Source organism: Urocitellus parryii, chromosome 10 (genome assembly GCF_045843805.1).
Source record: "Urocitellus parryii isolate mUroPar1 chromosome 10, mUroPar1.hap1, whole genome shotgun sequence".
Classification (NCBI taxonomy): Eukaryota; Metazoa; Chordata; class Mammalia; order Rodentia; family Sciuridae; genus Urocitellus; species Urocitellus parryii.
Window position 1 is genome coordinate 72,297,296 of NC_135540.1, and position 13,404 is coordinate 72,310,699.

The 13,404-nt window shown below is 38.5% G+C and overlaps 1 protein-coding gene across 3 annotated transcripts; it reads left to right on the plus strand.

Annotated features, from left to right (window-relative positions):
• Positions 1 to 5,627: 5,627 nt before the first annotated feature.
• Dmp1 (dentin matrix acidic phosphoprotein 1) lies at positions 5,628 to 12,650 on the plus strand. 3 transcript variants are annotated; one of them, XM_026379640.1, is made up of 5 exons: positions 5,628 to 5,685; positions 6,272 to 6,315; positions 9,040 to 9,072; positions 9,249 to 9,296; positions 11,295 to 12,650. In XM_026379640.1, exons 1-5 carry the CDS (start codon positions 5,628 to 5,630, stop codon positions 12,648 to 12,650), a joined length of 1,539 nt encoding a protein of 512 aa, XP_026235425.1. The 3 variants fall into 3 exon arrangements, with proteins under 3 accessions (XP_026235425.1, XP_026235427.1, XP_026235428.1); XM_026379642.1 differs by having other exon boundaries at positions 5,628 to 5,681; positions 6,268 to 6,315; positions 9,252 to 9,296; XM_026379643.1 differs by lacking the exon at positions 9,249 to 9,296.
• Positions 12,651 to 13,404: the final 754 nt, after the last annotated feature.

Consider the following 13,404-nt stretch of genomic DNA (forward strand, 5'->3'; position numbering starts at 1 on the left):
TTTTTTGTTGTTGTTAAAAACAAAAGCTAATTAGGCAAGGTACTTTAACACTTCCAATTACTATAAAATTGTGTACTTCCTTACATTATTGGGGTCTTTGTGCCCCAGTGGAGGAAAAGGAGAGAACAGTGGTTGTTAAAGGAGGAAAAAAAGAAGAAACAAAAACACATATTCTCAACACCCACAATTTAAGGAAATCTAGTATTTTAGTAACTTCCCTCATGTACTACCTGGAAATTTACATTAACAGGAAACTTTGCATCCGCCTCTGACTGTCCTTTTCCCATCCTTGGGTCTACTGGGATCTGTTAGTGGGCGGAAGACATTGTCATTGTTTATAATGTTCATAATCCTGCATGGATGTGAATGACATATATTTAGAAATCAAAATAAAGCTTTAGGAAGATCTTCAATTTAATGGAAACTAGTCTAGTCATTTGGGAACCACAAGAGCTTTTTAGGGAAAACCTGCCTCTGCCAGCTAGAGGAAGTGTGGGTGTATGGGGTCCCCATGACACCTGTGATGTCAGTCACCCCCTGCCTGAGGCTGATTGGCTCTGAAGAGCTGCAGCAGAGTTTAAATTCCTGCACCATCAGAGAAGGGTTCAGAATAGCAACACAAGAGTGGCTTCATTGAGATTTCCTCTGTGAGAAGTTCAACCGGTTTTTTGAGACTTTTTGGAAAAGACTTTGTGAACTCAAGAGGGTAAGGCTCTTTCATCATTTAATTTTAAAAATAACTTTTGCTGTGTGTTAAATGACTTTTGTGTGTTAAATGTGTAAGTATTTTGAGGGGGATTATGCTTACAGAGAAAGGTGGGGGAGAGCTGAAGCTTGGGTAAAAACATTTCCCACTTTTATACCTTGTTAATGCCACAGTAAGAAATATTTAAATGATGGATTGGGCTAATAAAGTCAGCTTCTTTTTATTTTTTGGAAATGCTCTAATTAGATCTGTTCATAGTATTTGTGCAAGGGAAAGTTTACTGAACAGGGGGCTGATGGAAGGTCATTTCAAAGTTTAGCTTTAATTAGCAAAACAAACTTTTACATGTAGGCTTCCTAGATATGAATATGTGAAAGAATTTAAATCAGGCTGACAGGACTTGCAAAATATAGGCTTTTAAATCAAAACTATTTAATATTGTTCATCTAGAGAGCATCCAGCAATGTTTATTATAAACTAGATAAGTAATTTAAAGTATGTGCTAAGATCACTTAAATGATGCAAGGGTGTGAAATTACAAGGTATTTCTGTTGGTTGGCTGGGTCTTCATGTTAGCATAATGCTTTGCATATAGTCAGAATTCTATAAATGTTGGATATGATTGTCTTTAATAAAATTTTCTGGTGTAGAAGATGTAAGTATGAACTATGCATGTTATTTTTACTTGCTACATTTACTTCACTTCTGCACTGATAGCACAAGTATCTGTCCTCCACATCAGAGAGGGGAGAGGTGATGAGGCCATGCATTCTGCATGACACCTAGAAGATCCCATGCATAGTTTCGATGCTTCAAGCAAGCTGTCCTCTTCAGGAGCAATAATTTCTGGTTAGCTAAAGTCTTAGTTCAACTAAGATTCACATAGATTATCCTCCTTTACAACCCTGTTGATTAAAAAATTATGGACAAGCATTTTGTAAAGAGCATTATTATCATCCTCCAAATGGTTATGTGGGGCCAGTGTGCCTCAGATGCTTAGTATCCTTCCCAATTTACATTTGGGACACCCCTGAGTTATTTCACTGCAATTGAAGGCATGTAACATTGAATTCTCAACTGCAAAAGAATTACAATATAAGAATGTAATTTTTTATTGATTTATTTGTTTGGTTTTCTGAATTCCTGATAAGAGTTCATGTCTTGACCAAATTTCATTTTATTTCAAAAGTAAAAATATTAAAAAAATCTAGCAGGTTCTGGTTAGTTGGATAATGAGAAAATTTACTTCTGTGAGACCAGTTTATTATTATTATTATTATTATTATACATTGCTGTACATTCAGTACCTAGAACAGCACCCGGCACATTAAGCTGTTCTCAACAAATAAATACAATGTTCACTAATATTCTTTTTCCTCCCATTATTCTTGAGGATAACACTGCTTAGTAAGAAAAAACAAACAATTTAATGTAATTGTTTTTCAAGGAGGGAAATCAAATTTTTATTTTCTTTATTTGCTCTATTTCTTTCATTCAAGTTTTTAGAAAAGATCTGTACTTTACATGTGAGTCTTAACTCTGAGGAAATTTCAGAACAGAATGGTTTCCTTACTTAAGAACCTCAGCTTGGAACCCAAGCCACAATTGCCACCTCCAGATCCCAGCTGTTTGGGTCTTTTCAACTCTGGGAAAACTTAACTTCAGAGAGGCTAAGAGTTCCACAAAGGGGAACTCAGGTCAAGGATATTGGTTTCCTTTTGTTACATGCTCTTGCTGTAGATTGACAGCATGCAAAATGTGAAAGAGACACCAACCAATCAAAAAGAGCTTGGGATTCTGGATGCATAATTTTCAGGCTTGCAGCTATTTGTTAATTTATTTTTCAGAAGGTGGCTATGGCATATATGCTTCTACAGATAGTAGCTGCAAAGTATAGAAGTTTGGTGCTCTCATTTGGAACTATACCTCCCAAAAAGACCATTATTCTTATAAAAATACTATTTGTAAACCTAACATAGGATTTAAAATATGACTTTCTTTAATGCTTAAGAGTGGGCCTTATTCTTTGGCAGGCAACATCAGCTTTTTCAGGACTGTAGAGTGTCTTTTATTTTACTTAACCAAGCTTCTACTGGGGAAATGATTGCTTTAGTTCATGGTGCTACGTGGTATTTCTAGAAATCTGAGCAAGTTAGTATATTTTCCTTATGTTTCACAATACTCTGTTCTTGAGAAACTTGAACACTGGAAGCATGCACTTCCTTGATAAAAGAAAACCTCAACATTCACTGGTTTAGAAGAGATGCAAAGTGACATCTCCTTATTTTTCAATTACTTGATACTAGGGAAGCTAAAGAGAACTTGTAGGGAAGCTACAAGAGAACTTAGTAGTTGTTCATCTTACCAAGGCTGGAATATGTGCTAGTGCTCAGAGCATATGAGGGTGTCATTCTGTTTAAATTTCACTTGGAAAATTAAAATGATGAGTTGACTAACTTTCATTTGACATGTGAAGCTGAAACCATTTGCCTGTAGTTATTCTGAGAATATCATATTTGGAAAATTTTAATTTCTTGAAGAATAAATCTTAAAAAAAACTCTTAAAAATGTTATCATGGGAACTAAAGGTAAATGATAGCTCTTGAGCTATGTGAGGACAAGTGCATGGAGTATTGCATACATGGCATACATGTAGGGCATCTGAGTGGCAAACAACACCCCCACCCAGGCATGTGAGCAGCAAACCGCTTATCCCATAGGCATAGCCCAAGGCGTGAGGCCGCGTGTTACAGTCCCTGTGCTGGCTCCACGGCCTGCTCCTCAATTGGTTGCTGCAAGGACAGTTGGCCAGAAATTGTATTGGTGGCTGCCTGTAATCTGCTTAACTGCTGCTTGAGTACATATACATTGGTAACTGCGCAATAAAATCAGACCTGCTTCCTGCTTGGTCTTTGAGGTCTTGATTGGCAACTCCACAGCCACACTCTCCTCTACCCTGTTCTGTGGACCTCCTCACTGGACCAGAGAGAGCCCATGCAGAGCTACACTTGTTTTGGGTGCAGTTGGTCATTTTTATGTATTCTTTTTAGTTGACCATAGGCAAAGGATTTAAGAAGATATAAAAATAATATCAAAACATAGAAACTAACATGTAACTTTTACTGAATTAGAATAAAGAAAGTAATACAAATTAAGAATAATTTTCTGAATGGGGATAATGCTCATAATATAAAATAAGAGGCTCTGTTTGACCATTTGAATATGAAAGTATCCGTTCTCCTTAAGATTTCTATTATTTTCTTAAATGAAAATAAGGAGATTAGATGATTTCTTGAGCTTAATGTGTCAGGCATGGTTCAGCATATTCAGATATTGAGCAGAAAATTCTTATTTTTGAGATCAAGGGTTAAAATCAAACATATTCCTCTGCTCACTGGACTGATTTTTTTATTTTGGAATTTGTGCATTCGTATTTTTAAAAAGATTTACTAGGTGATACTAATATACAGCTAGGATGAGAATCTTTGGTGACTCTTTTGTTACTAGTTTAGTATACATTAAATGTTTCAAGAAAAATAATCAGCCAATATGAAGTCTGAAATCAACTTGCAGGATTTAAAAGTATACCTATGGATGTGCATTGGACAAGTATTTTAGATCAGCTTTTAGGGCTTTCTAGTACAGGGCAAATGATTTTCCTTTAAATCTTTTCAATAACTTTTCACATTGGCATCCGGTAGGTCTACTTTTAGATACAGAACAAATTGTTTTTGGAATCACCAGTTCTTGAAGTGTGAAATGAAGCCACCTCTCAGAAAAAATCAGTTTGATTTGGCATGTTTCTCTTAGCATGATTCACAAGTGGATCCCAACCCTCTAATCTTCCCTAGATCTTTCAGTGCTGAGAATGACGCCTAAGAGAATTTAGCAGAGTCATGTATAATGTATGACTAACTGTATCACAGTAGATATTAAGAGCTTTCTGGAGCTGTAATGTGAAGCCCGCCATAGTACATCTTTTGCAGATCAAGAAGAAAGTAGAAAAAAAATTATTTTGTCTAGACATCATTATGTGTTATAAATGTGATTTAGAAACCTGTGTGTGTGTGTGTGTGTGTGTGTGTGTGTGTGTGCGCGCGCACAAATACCCACCACCTATCAATGATGTCAACAAAAGAGTGTTTAGGGGGATTAGCTAGATTGCTGTGCCTACCAAGCTGCAGAAGTATAGTGAAAGTGAACGGCTAGACATTTCTCTGTTCTTTTTCCTTTATTTTTTTCCCATTTATCACATTTTTATGTGTTAGTAAAGAAGTGTTTTTAGACTTTCTCATTGAAAGTTTTCAGTTTGTCTCTTAGGGGTGAAGTCTTAGTTTATTTTTTTAAAGAGCTCTATGGAGATATAATTTGCAAACTGCATACTTTGCCTACTTGAAGGATATGGTTTCCTGGGTTTTAGTATATTCATAGCTGGGTGCAGTACCTCTACCTGTAATGAAGGACACAGAAGTTTTATACCAGGCTAAATAAATCAAGGAGCTTCAATTTTTTGCTATGATCACTTTTAGAAGATTTACATCACCTGTGAAAGACATTCTGCACCCCCTATCCATCACTCCTCAACCCACCTTCCCAAGCCTGAGCAACCACTAATCTAGTCTCTAGACATTTCATATAAAAGGCATCACACAAATGTGGTCTTTTATGTCTGGCTTATTTCACTTGCATAATGTTTTCAAGGTTCCACTACCTTGTAGGATCTATCACCGCTTTTTTATGGCTAAATAATATTCTGTTGTTTCTTACTGGCTTTTGCTTATTTATTAATTTATAAGTTGATGGGTTTTTTTATGATTTTTTTAAGTAGAAAGAAACTTAAAAAGTTGAAGTTCCTTGATTTCTTTAGTCTGGCCTAAAACTTCTGTGTCCTTCATTACAGGTAGAGGCATCTCACCCAACTATGAAGACCAGCATCCTGCTTATCTGCTTTTGGGGGTTATCCTGTGCTCTCCCAGTAAGTGTCAGGATGGGGCATATGTACATATATAACTTTAAATCTAAAATTCCACTATTTTCATTGGCCATGAGCCCAAGTAACTAGAGTGTATTCCAGTCAGATGATAATAGTAATTTCTTAGAAAACTGTTTTCTTTGTAATATCCAAGAAATTTCTTATTCTCTTTAGTTAATCCAATAGATACTAATTACCAATAACTAATTTCCCACAATGAGCAGTGGTTCTTAAATTGTCACCCATACCTAAAGGGTCAGGATCTATTAGCACTTAATTTGTCTATTAGCAAATTTTGAGGTCCTACTTTATACCCACTATTAGACATAATAGGAATGGGACTCAGCCATCTGTCTTTTAACAAGATACCTAGGTGATCTGATGCAGGGTGAAATTTGACTACCACTGCTCCTAAGTATATAGAGTGTTAACTGCTGCCTTTGAAGTTTCTCACTGTTTATTTTTCTGGTGCAGGGGATTGAACCCAGGGTCTTATACAAAGTAGGCAAGTGCTTGGCTATTGAGTGATACTCTCGGACCTCTTGGAAGTTTCCCTACGGTTTAACCATTAATCTTATTTTTTTTCTAGGTAGCCAGATATCAAAATACTGAAACTGAGAGCTCTGAAGAATGGAAGGTGAGTATAGATATTAGTTTTTAAAATATTTCAATTTAAATATATGATTAGAATGACCCGATGAGTTCATTGCAGATGCTGAAGTTGCTAGTGTATTATGACCCTTTTAATAGCCTAAGATATAGGCAGTAAGATATGCAATTTTTAGTTCATATGAGAAAATAATACTTCAATTCCAACTTAATAGTGTAATTTGGTGAGGAACATCTTTTTCTTTTAGTTTTTTTCTTATAGTAGATGTGTGGAGTATAATGCAAGGGGGTGAATAACAGTAAAACAAGATAGTCCATGAGAGATTAGGATTTGAAATCTGTTTAAATAGGAGATGTCTAGTAGACAGGAAGTCAAGTCCAGTGAGGTAAGAAAAGAAGAAAGAATGAGAGGACACTAGAGTATTTGGAATGAAGGTGATGCTTATTGATGTTGAACTCTTCATAACCCAGTAATTGGTAACACAAGAATCATTGCCAGGCATGTTTCTGAGGACTTTATATGTTTTGAACTTCTTACCTTTCCAACAAGCCAATGGATTAGACATCATATTTTATTTCCATTTTACAGATGAGACAACTGAGGCACAGAGAGTAATATAGTCAGTCTATGTTATGTGGCTAAGAAGTATTAGAGCCATACTGAATTTATGTCACTTGGCTCCAGAATCAATTCTTAACCAGTGTGACATGTCGCTTTTAGGAAGTGGGTCAGATAGATCTAGGATATCTCTAAATTCTCAAGACTGACACTGGAACTAAGAGTTAAAATCTTATGCTAACACAAAGCATTTTATTCACGACTTTGTTTCTTACTGGCTTTTGCTTATGATACAACTTGGGCCAGTGCTTTTGGTGATGGCCAAATAACGTCAGAGTCCTGATGTGGGGTCCTGCCCCTGCCTTGGGCTAGTATAGACATTGCAGGGTGTATTATAAACTTCCATGGGAGAAGTCCATAGGCTAGCTAATTTATAAGCAGTCACTGTAGATCCTCTCTCTCATTTAACCAGAGACTCACAAGCATGCCTAATTCTCAAGTCTAGCCTTGGCATGAGAAAAATACCCATGTCTTGTTTTCTTCCACCCATTAATTCCAAATGATAACTGACTGGCGTGGAGTTCGCCATTGTGCCAGCCTGCAGTATCACACAGAAAAGGCAAATGATTACAGCTTCTTTCTCTGAGACATCCCCAGCCTGGCACTGCTGAGAGGCATGTTGAAGACACGCAATAGCAACACCTCCTTGCTCTACTTGGTGCCTTGGGTTGCCACTCAGAAACTTGTCCGGCTCAAGGGAAAGGAGAAAGGGGAAAGGGGGTATGGGGGGCTGGGAGTGGGACAGAAGTTGCTCAGGCATTCTTTTTTTTAATATTTATTTTTTAGTTTTAGGTGGACACAATATATTTATTTCACATTTATGTGGTACTAAGGATCGACCCCAGTGCCTTATGCATGCTAGGGGAGTGCACTACCACTGAGCCACAACCCCAGCCCTCAGGCATTCTTTTTTAACTTTTTTTTATTAGAGCTTTATAGTTATACACTAGAATTGTGTTCATCCTGACAAACTCATTCATGTATGGAATTTGACTGATTCACCCTTTTCTCTCCTGTCCTTCTCCTCTCCCATTCTCCTTCCCCCTCTCTATTAGATTTCCTTTCATTCATCTATTTTTTTTGTATTTTGGATATTTTTACTTGTGCATAAAGGTGAAATTCCCTGTGATATGTTTATATAAACACATAATATAATTTTTAAGAATTAATTCTTCATTGCTTCCCTTACCCATCCCTTCTCTCTGCCTCTTGGTCTCCTTCTACTCTGCTGATCTTTCCCTTTATCTTTGTGTTATACTATTGCTCAGACATTCTTATAGTTCTCACAAGACTAAGGAAAGTGAAATAAATTGCGACTATGAATACAGATTTGGCATTCAATTTTAATATCAGTGCTCTTCAGTGACTCAAGAAAGATATAATGGTTTTATCAGTTCAATTTTGTGTATCGAATTTGATAAGGTAGATGTTCTCAAAATGTATTATTTCTTTACATTACATTGACTAGTCCTCAAGATGCTTTTGAAGGCATTAGCCAATCCCATCCTCACACTGGCCTTATAGGTGAAGCACAGAGGGTGTTAATTTTCTTAATTTATGAATAAGAAACTGATAGGTATATTGAATTGCCCACCTTCACACGGAGTAACAGACCACTCCAGCTTATGTGGGTCTTATGGGTCTCCCAGAACATATGACTTTCAGTGCTAACACCAGGATGATTGGCTAGAGAATAGAAACTCAAACCAATGAGTTCACTGAGACTTAAAATTTGGATTCTGGGCTACAACATTATTATCCTAGTTTTATTACCTCTAAGTTGTATGAACTTCAAAGCAAGTATACATATATATGTATATCTATATCTATATCTCTCTCTCTCTATATATAAATACACATGTGTATTATTTATACACACACATATACATATATACATACATACCTGTCTATATATTTGTAAGCAAAGTATCAGATATACAAAAAATATTCTAGGTTTTTTAGTACTTTTCATTTTACCTTTCTTTTCCCATAAAACTTCATTATTACTTATGTAACTTGCAAAATATGTACCAAAAAATGTAAAAAATCACCTAAAATTATTCCAAATATTTGCAGTGATGTAATACACTTATGAAAGAGTAATTTGTATTCCTTTCTTTTTTTTCCCCCCAGGGTCATTTGGCTCAGTCACCAACACCACCCACGGTAACTCTTTTTATTTTTGTCATAAACATGTCATGAAGTAAATTTAACACTCTTTTCATTGCCTTTTACCATTTTGAAAGTAGTAAATACAAACTTCAAGCAATTGATGTGGATCATATTTTTTCCTTTCCTGAGGAATTACTAAAAGGAAAATAAATGTTTATTTTCCCTTTCAGGAGAACAGTGAGTCATCAGAAGAAAGTAAAGTTAGCTCAGAGGAACAGGTAATTAAAAAGGCCTTGCTTAACTTTTCTGGTTACTTAGGAATTGAAGGAAATGATGGTAGATTAAGTTACCTGGCAACAGTTCTAAATATAATATTTTCTAACCATTGGGCTATGCTGGCTAAATAGTCCCATAAAATAAGAAGGGAAAAATGAGTGGGGAGACTTCAGGTGTGGACATGATGTTCATTCCATTTTTACCATCTGAGACATTGTGGCCCTAAATGTCCCTCCTAGTTAAAAAAATAACCAGGTACCTGTGAGCACATGCCAATGGTTATTACGTCTGCTAGACTGCACTGGATCACTCAGTAATATGAAATATTGCAAAAATAGAGCAGTTCAGGAAAGGAAAGGAAAACTATTCTGGCTAACATGAGGTGCCCACTGGCCTGGAGCCCTCTGTCATGTCAAGAGCACAGTTGAGGAGAGCAGGGGGGAGTAGAGGAAAGCTGTGGGGCAGGAGCTTGAAAAGAGCTGCTTTGGCAGTGACTTTGATAGTCTCATCTTTGGTCCTGGGGATAAGAAAAGCAGTCTTAGCTTATATGTCTTTATTAAGAAATCTACTTCTTAACTTTTATTTTTTCTGAGACTAAATGTTATTACTTTTTAAGCTGTTCTATCTTTTTACTTATTCATATATTTATTTTTGTATTGCTAGGATTTTAGCCCAGGGCTGCACATATGCTAGGCAAGTGTTCAGCCACTGAGCTACATCCCCAGGCCTGTTCTATCACCATGACCAAACTCAACCCTGTAGGGAGGTCCAGAGATTCCAGCAATGTTTTTTCTCTGTGAAACTTTTCACTCACATTGCATTCTACACTCAGCCAGTGTTAAAAGATGAATTATCAGACTGTTTAACCCTAATTACTAATGGCTTGTCAGAAGAACATTCTAGAAGTTAAAATCATAGAGTTGGGGAAATGCTTTTCCCTGAAGATTTTGTGATTTATCACCTTAAAATTCTCAAGCGAGAGTGACAACTCCTGCTTGAGAAGGGCATGATGATGCTTAATGAGGTAGGGTGGGTCCAACCCACACATTTCCACCGTACCAGTGCAGAATTCTTGTGCTGGGAAGAGATGGTAACATCATGTACTCCAGATGGGAACCCAGACACTGATCAGTGAGAACATATGGTGAAAGAAAGAAAGGAAGGAAGGAAGGAAGGAAGGAAGGAAGGAAGGAAGGAAGGAAGGAAGGAAAACAATTTTGGCAAGTATGCTTTGTTGTAATGAGAGCAGATTTTTCCAGGGCATAATATATGAAGACCCTCTGTGCTCTCTTATCTATGCAGATCATGTAGTTGCTTTTTAAAATGTGACAATCTCTCTGAACTCACACTTAGAATCCAGCTGCCTTAAAGGCCACACTAGTTAGTTTTGCCTTCTGAGACTTCATAAGCAACTCTCTATCTGTGCTCATGAGATAGGAACATGACTTGGGTGAGACATATATACATCTCACTATGATATTTTATTTTTATTTGAACTTAAAGTTTCATCAGAAAGTAAATGGGTCATTTTAAGTTAACTGAATATTTTTAAAAATTCCACTTGAAACTACACAATTTGATGGGTATTATAAACTAACTCCTTGATGTACAAAAAGATTTCTGAGGGGCCTAAAGTGCAGCTGTAGAGCACTTGCCTAGCACAAACAAACCCTGGGTTTGATTCTCAGTACTGCAAAAAAGAAAAAAAAGTCTGGGTTTTATTTAAGAAATCATATTTACAATATGATTTAAGTTCCATAAATGTGATTTCCAGAAAGATTTTTTAGAAAAACTTTGCAGCACTGAGTAGGGGCCACCTGTTCAAAATGGGAGAACTTGAGTTTCAATTCCTTTTCCTTCTTATTTGAGCTCTGTCGAGATGTTTAAATTGACCGTAGGTTAGAAGAGAAGGAAGGAAGCAGAAAAAGCCCAGATAAACACTAGATAACTCCCTCCTTATCAGCTCCTGGAGTGACCCTGTTTGTTAACTCCAAATCCAGGCAAATGTGGACCCCAGTGACAGTGCCGAGCTGGAGGATGACCTGGGCTCTGATGATCGTCAGTATGTTTATAGACCAGCTGGTGGCCTCTCTAGAAGTACAGGAAAAGAAGAGGATAAAGATGATGATGAAGATGATAGTGGAGATGACACCTTTGCTGATGAGGACAATGGCCCGTGGCCTGAGGAGAGAACAGGAGGTGGAATCTCCAGAGCTGATGGTGATGATTCTGCTGATGCCACACGATCCAGTGCAGATAGCACCTCACCAGAAGACAGTGCCCAGGACACCACCAGTGACAGCAGGGACCTTGACCACGAAGATGATGTGGGCAGCAGGGCTGAGGGACGAGACTTTACTCAGGAGAGTGAGAGTGAGGAGGACTGGGTGGGAGGTGGCAGTGAGGGGGAGAGTAGCCACGGGGATGGCTCTGAGTTTGACGATGAAGGAATGCAGAGTGATGACCCTGACAGCACTAGGAAAGATAGGGGCAACTCCAGAATGAGCAGTGCTGGTGTCAAATCCAAAGAATCAAAAAGGGACAATGAGCAGGTAAGCGCTCAGGATTCTGGTGAGAGTCAATTAGTGGAGCATTCCAGTAGGAAGTTTTTCAGAAAGTCCCGGATTTCTGAAGAAGATGGCGGAGGTGAGCTCAATGGCGGCTACACAACGGAAGAAGTCAAGAGTGACTCCAACTCTAAAGAGGCCGGCCTCAGCCAATCCAGGGAGGATAGCAAGAGTGAGTCTCAAGAGGACAGCAAGGAGAGTCGGTCTCAGGAAGACAGTGAAAATGCACAGGACCCCAGCAGTGAGTCCAGCCAGGAGGCTGACTTGGCCTCTCAAGAAAGCAGCAGTGAGTCTGAGGAAGAGGTGGCGAGTGAGTCCAGGGGCGACAACCCAGATAATGTCAGTCGTGCCGGCGACCAGGAAGACAGTGACTCCAGCCAGGAGGACAGCCTGAATACCTTCTCCAGTTCAGAGAGCGAATCCAGAGAGGAGCAAGCTGACAGCGAGTCCAACGAGAGCCTGAAACTCTCAGAGGAAAGCCCAGAGTCCACCGAGGACGAGAACAGTTCCAGCCAGGAGGGCCTCCAGTCTCAGAGCACCTCGGCAGAGAGCCAGAGTGATGAGAGCCGGTCGGAGCAGGACAGCCAGTCTGAGGAGGAGCCTGACAGTGATTCTCAGGACAGCAGCAGATCAAAAGAAGACAGCAACTCCACGGAGAGCACCTCAAGCAGTGAGGAGGATGGCCAGCCCAAGAACATGGAGGTGGACAGCAGAAAATTAACAGTGGATGCTTATCACAACAAACCCATCGGGGACCAAGACGACAATGACTGCCAAGATGGCTACTAGCATCCACTTTCCTAAGAAGTGGCTCTCACAGAAAGGACTTGTGGGGGCTTTAGAGTAGGGAAGTCATTACAGCTGTAATTTATTGATATTTTGATCAGAAAGATAACCAGAGGCCATTTCTTTCTAAAAGGAATTGTTGGACATGACACTGGTTTCTAGGGTGTCACCATTCCATAGAAATTTAATAAGTGGAATGATAGCGAAGTACACTCAATGAGACCGGAAGCAAGGAAAGATGTGCCTTATAACTCACAGTGAAATCATTCCCAACTCATTAACCAGACAGACAGTTATGGTGGTCCTGTTATGGCCCAGGCATTGTGCTAGGTGCTGGGGGTTGTAAGGAAGCTTCAGATTTGTTTCTTGCTCCTGAGGAGCTTATAGAGAGACACATAAAGCTCAAGAGTTAGTGGGATACAATATGGTTAGAAGAGGATAACAAGAATTGGAACAATGTACCTGGTAAATGTCATAGCAGAGGTAGAAATAAGATTTATGGAGTGCAGAAGGGGAGACTAAGTTTGCCTCAGAAAATTAATGAGCTTTACAGTGGAAAAGCCACTGGAGTTGGAGGGTTGCATAGCATTTCTCTATTGAGGACAAAATAATTCTATTTTGGGGTTAAACACTAATTCTTATGCAATTAAATATTTACTTTGTGAAAGCACTTTGAAATGATGGCACAGTGGGGTGTTTTGGAAAACAGAACACTTTTTTTTCCAACTAAGGTTTCCTATGCAATGATTTTGTGGGG

Coding starts and splice junctions, on each gene's coding strand:
- Dmp1 (XM_026379640.1), top strand. CDS start 5,628: ATGAAGACCAGCATCCTGCTTATCTGCTTTTGGGGGTTATCCTGTGCT. Junction 5,686..6,271: donor ATCCTGTGCTCTCCCAGTAA/GTGTCAGGATGG, acceptor TTTTCTAGGTAG/CCAGATATCAAAATACTGAA. Junction 6,316..9,039: donor AGAGCTCTGAAGAATGGAAG/GTGAGTATAGAT, acceptor TTTTCCCCCCAG/GGTCATTTGGCTCAGTCACC.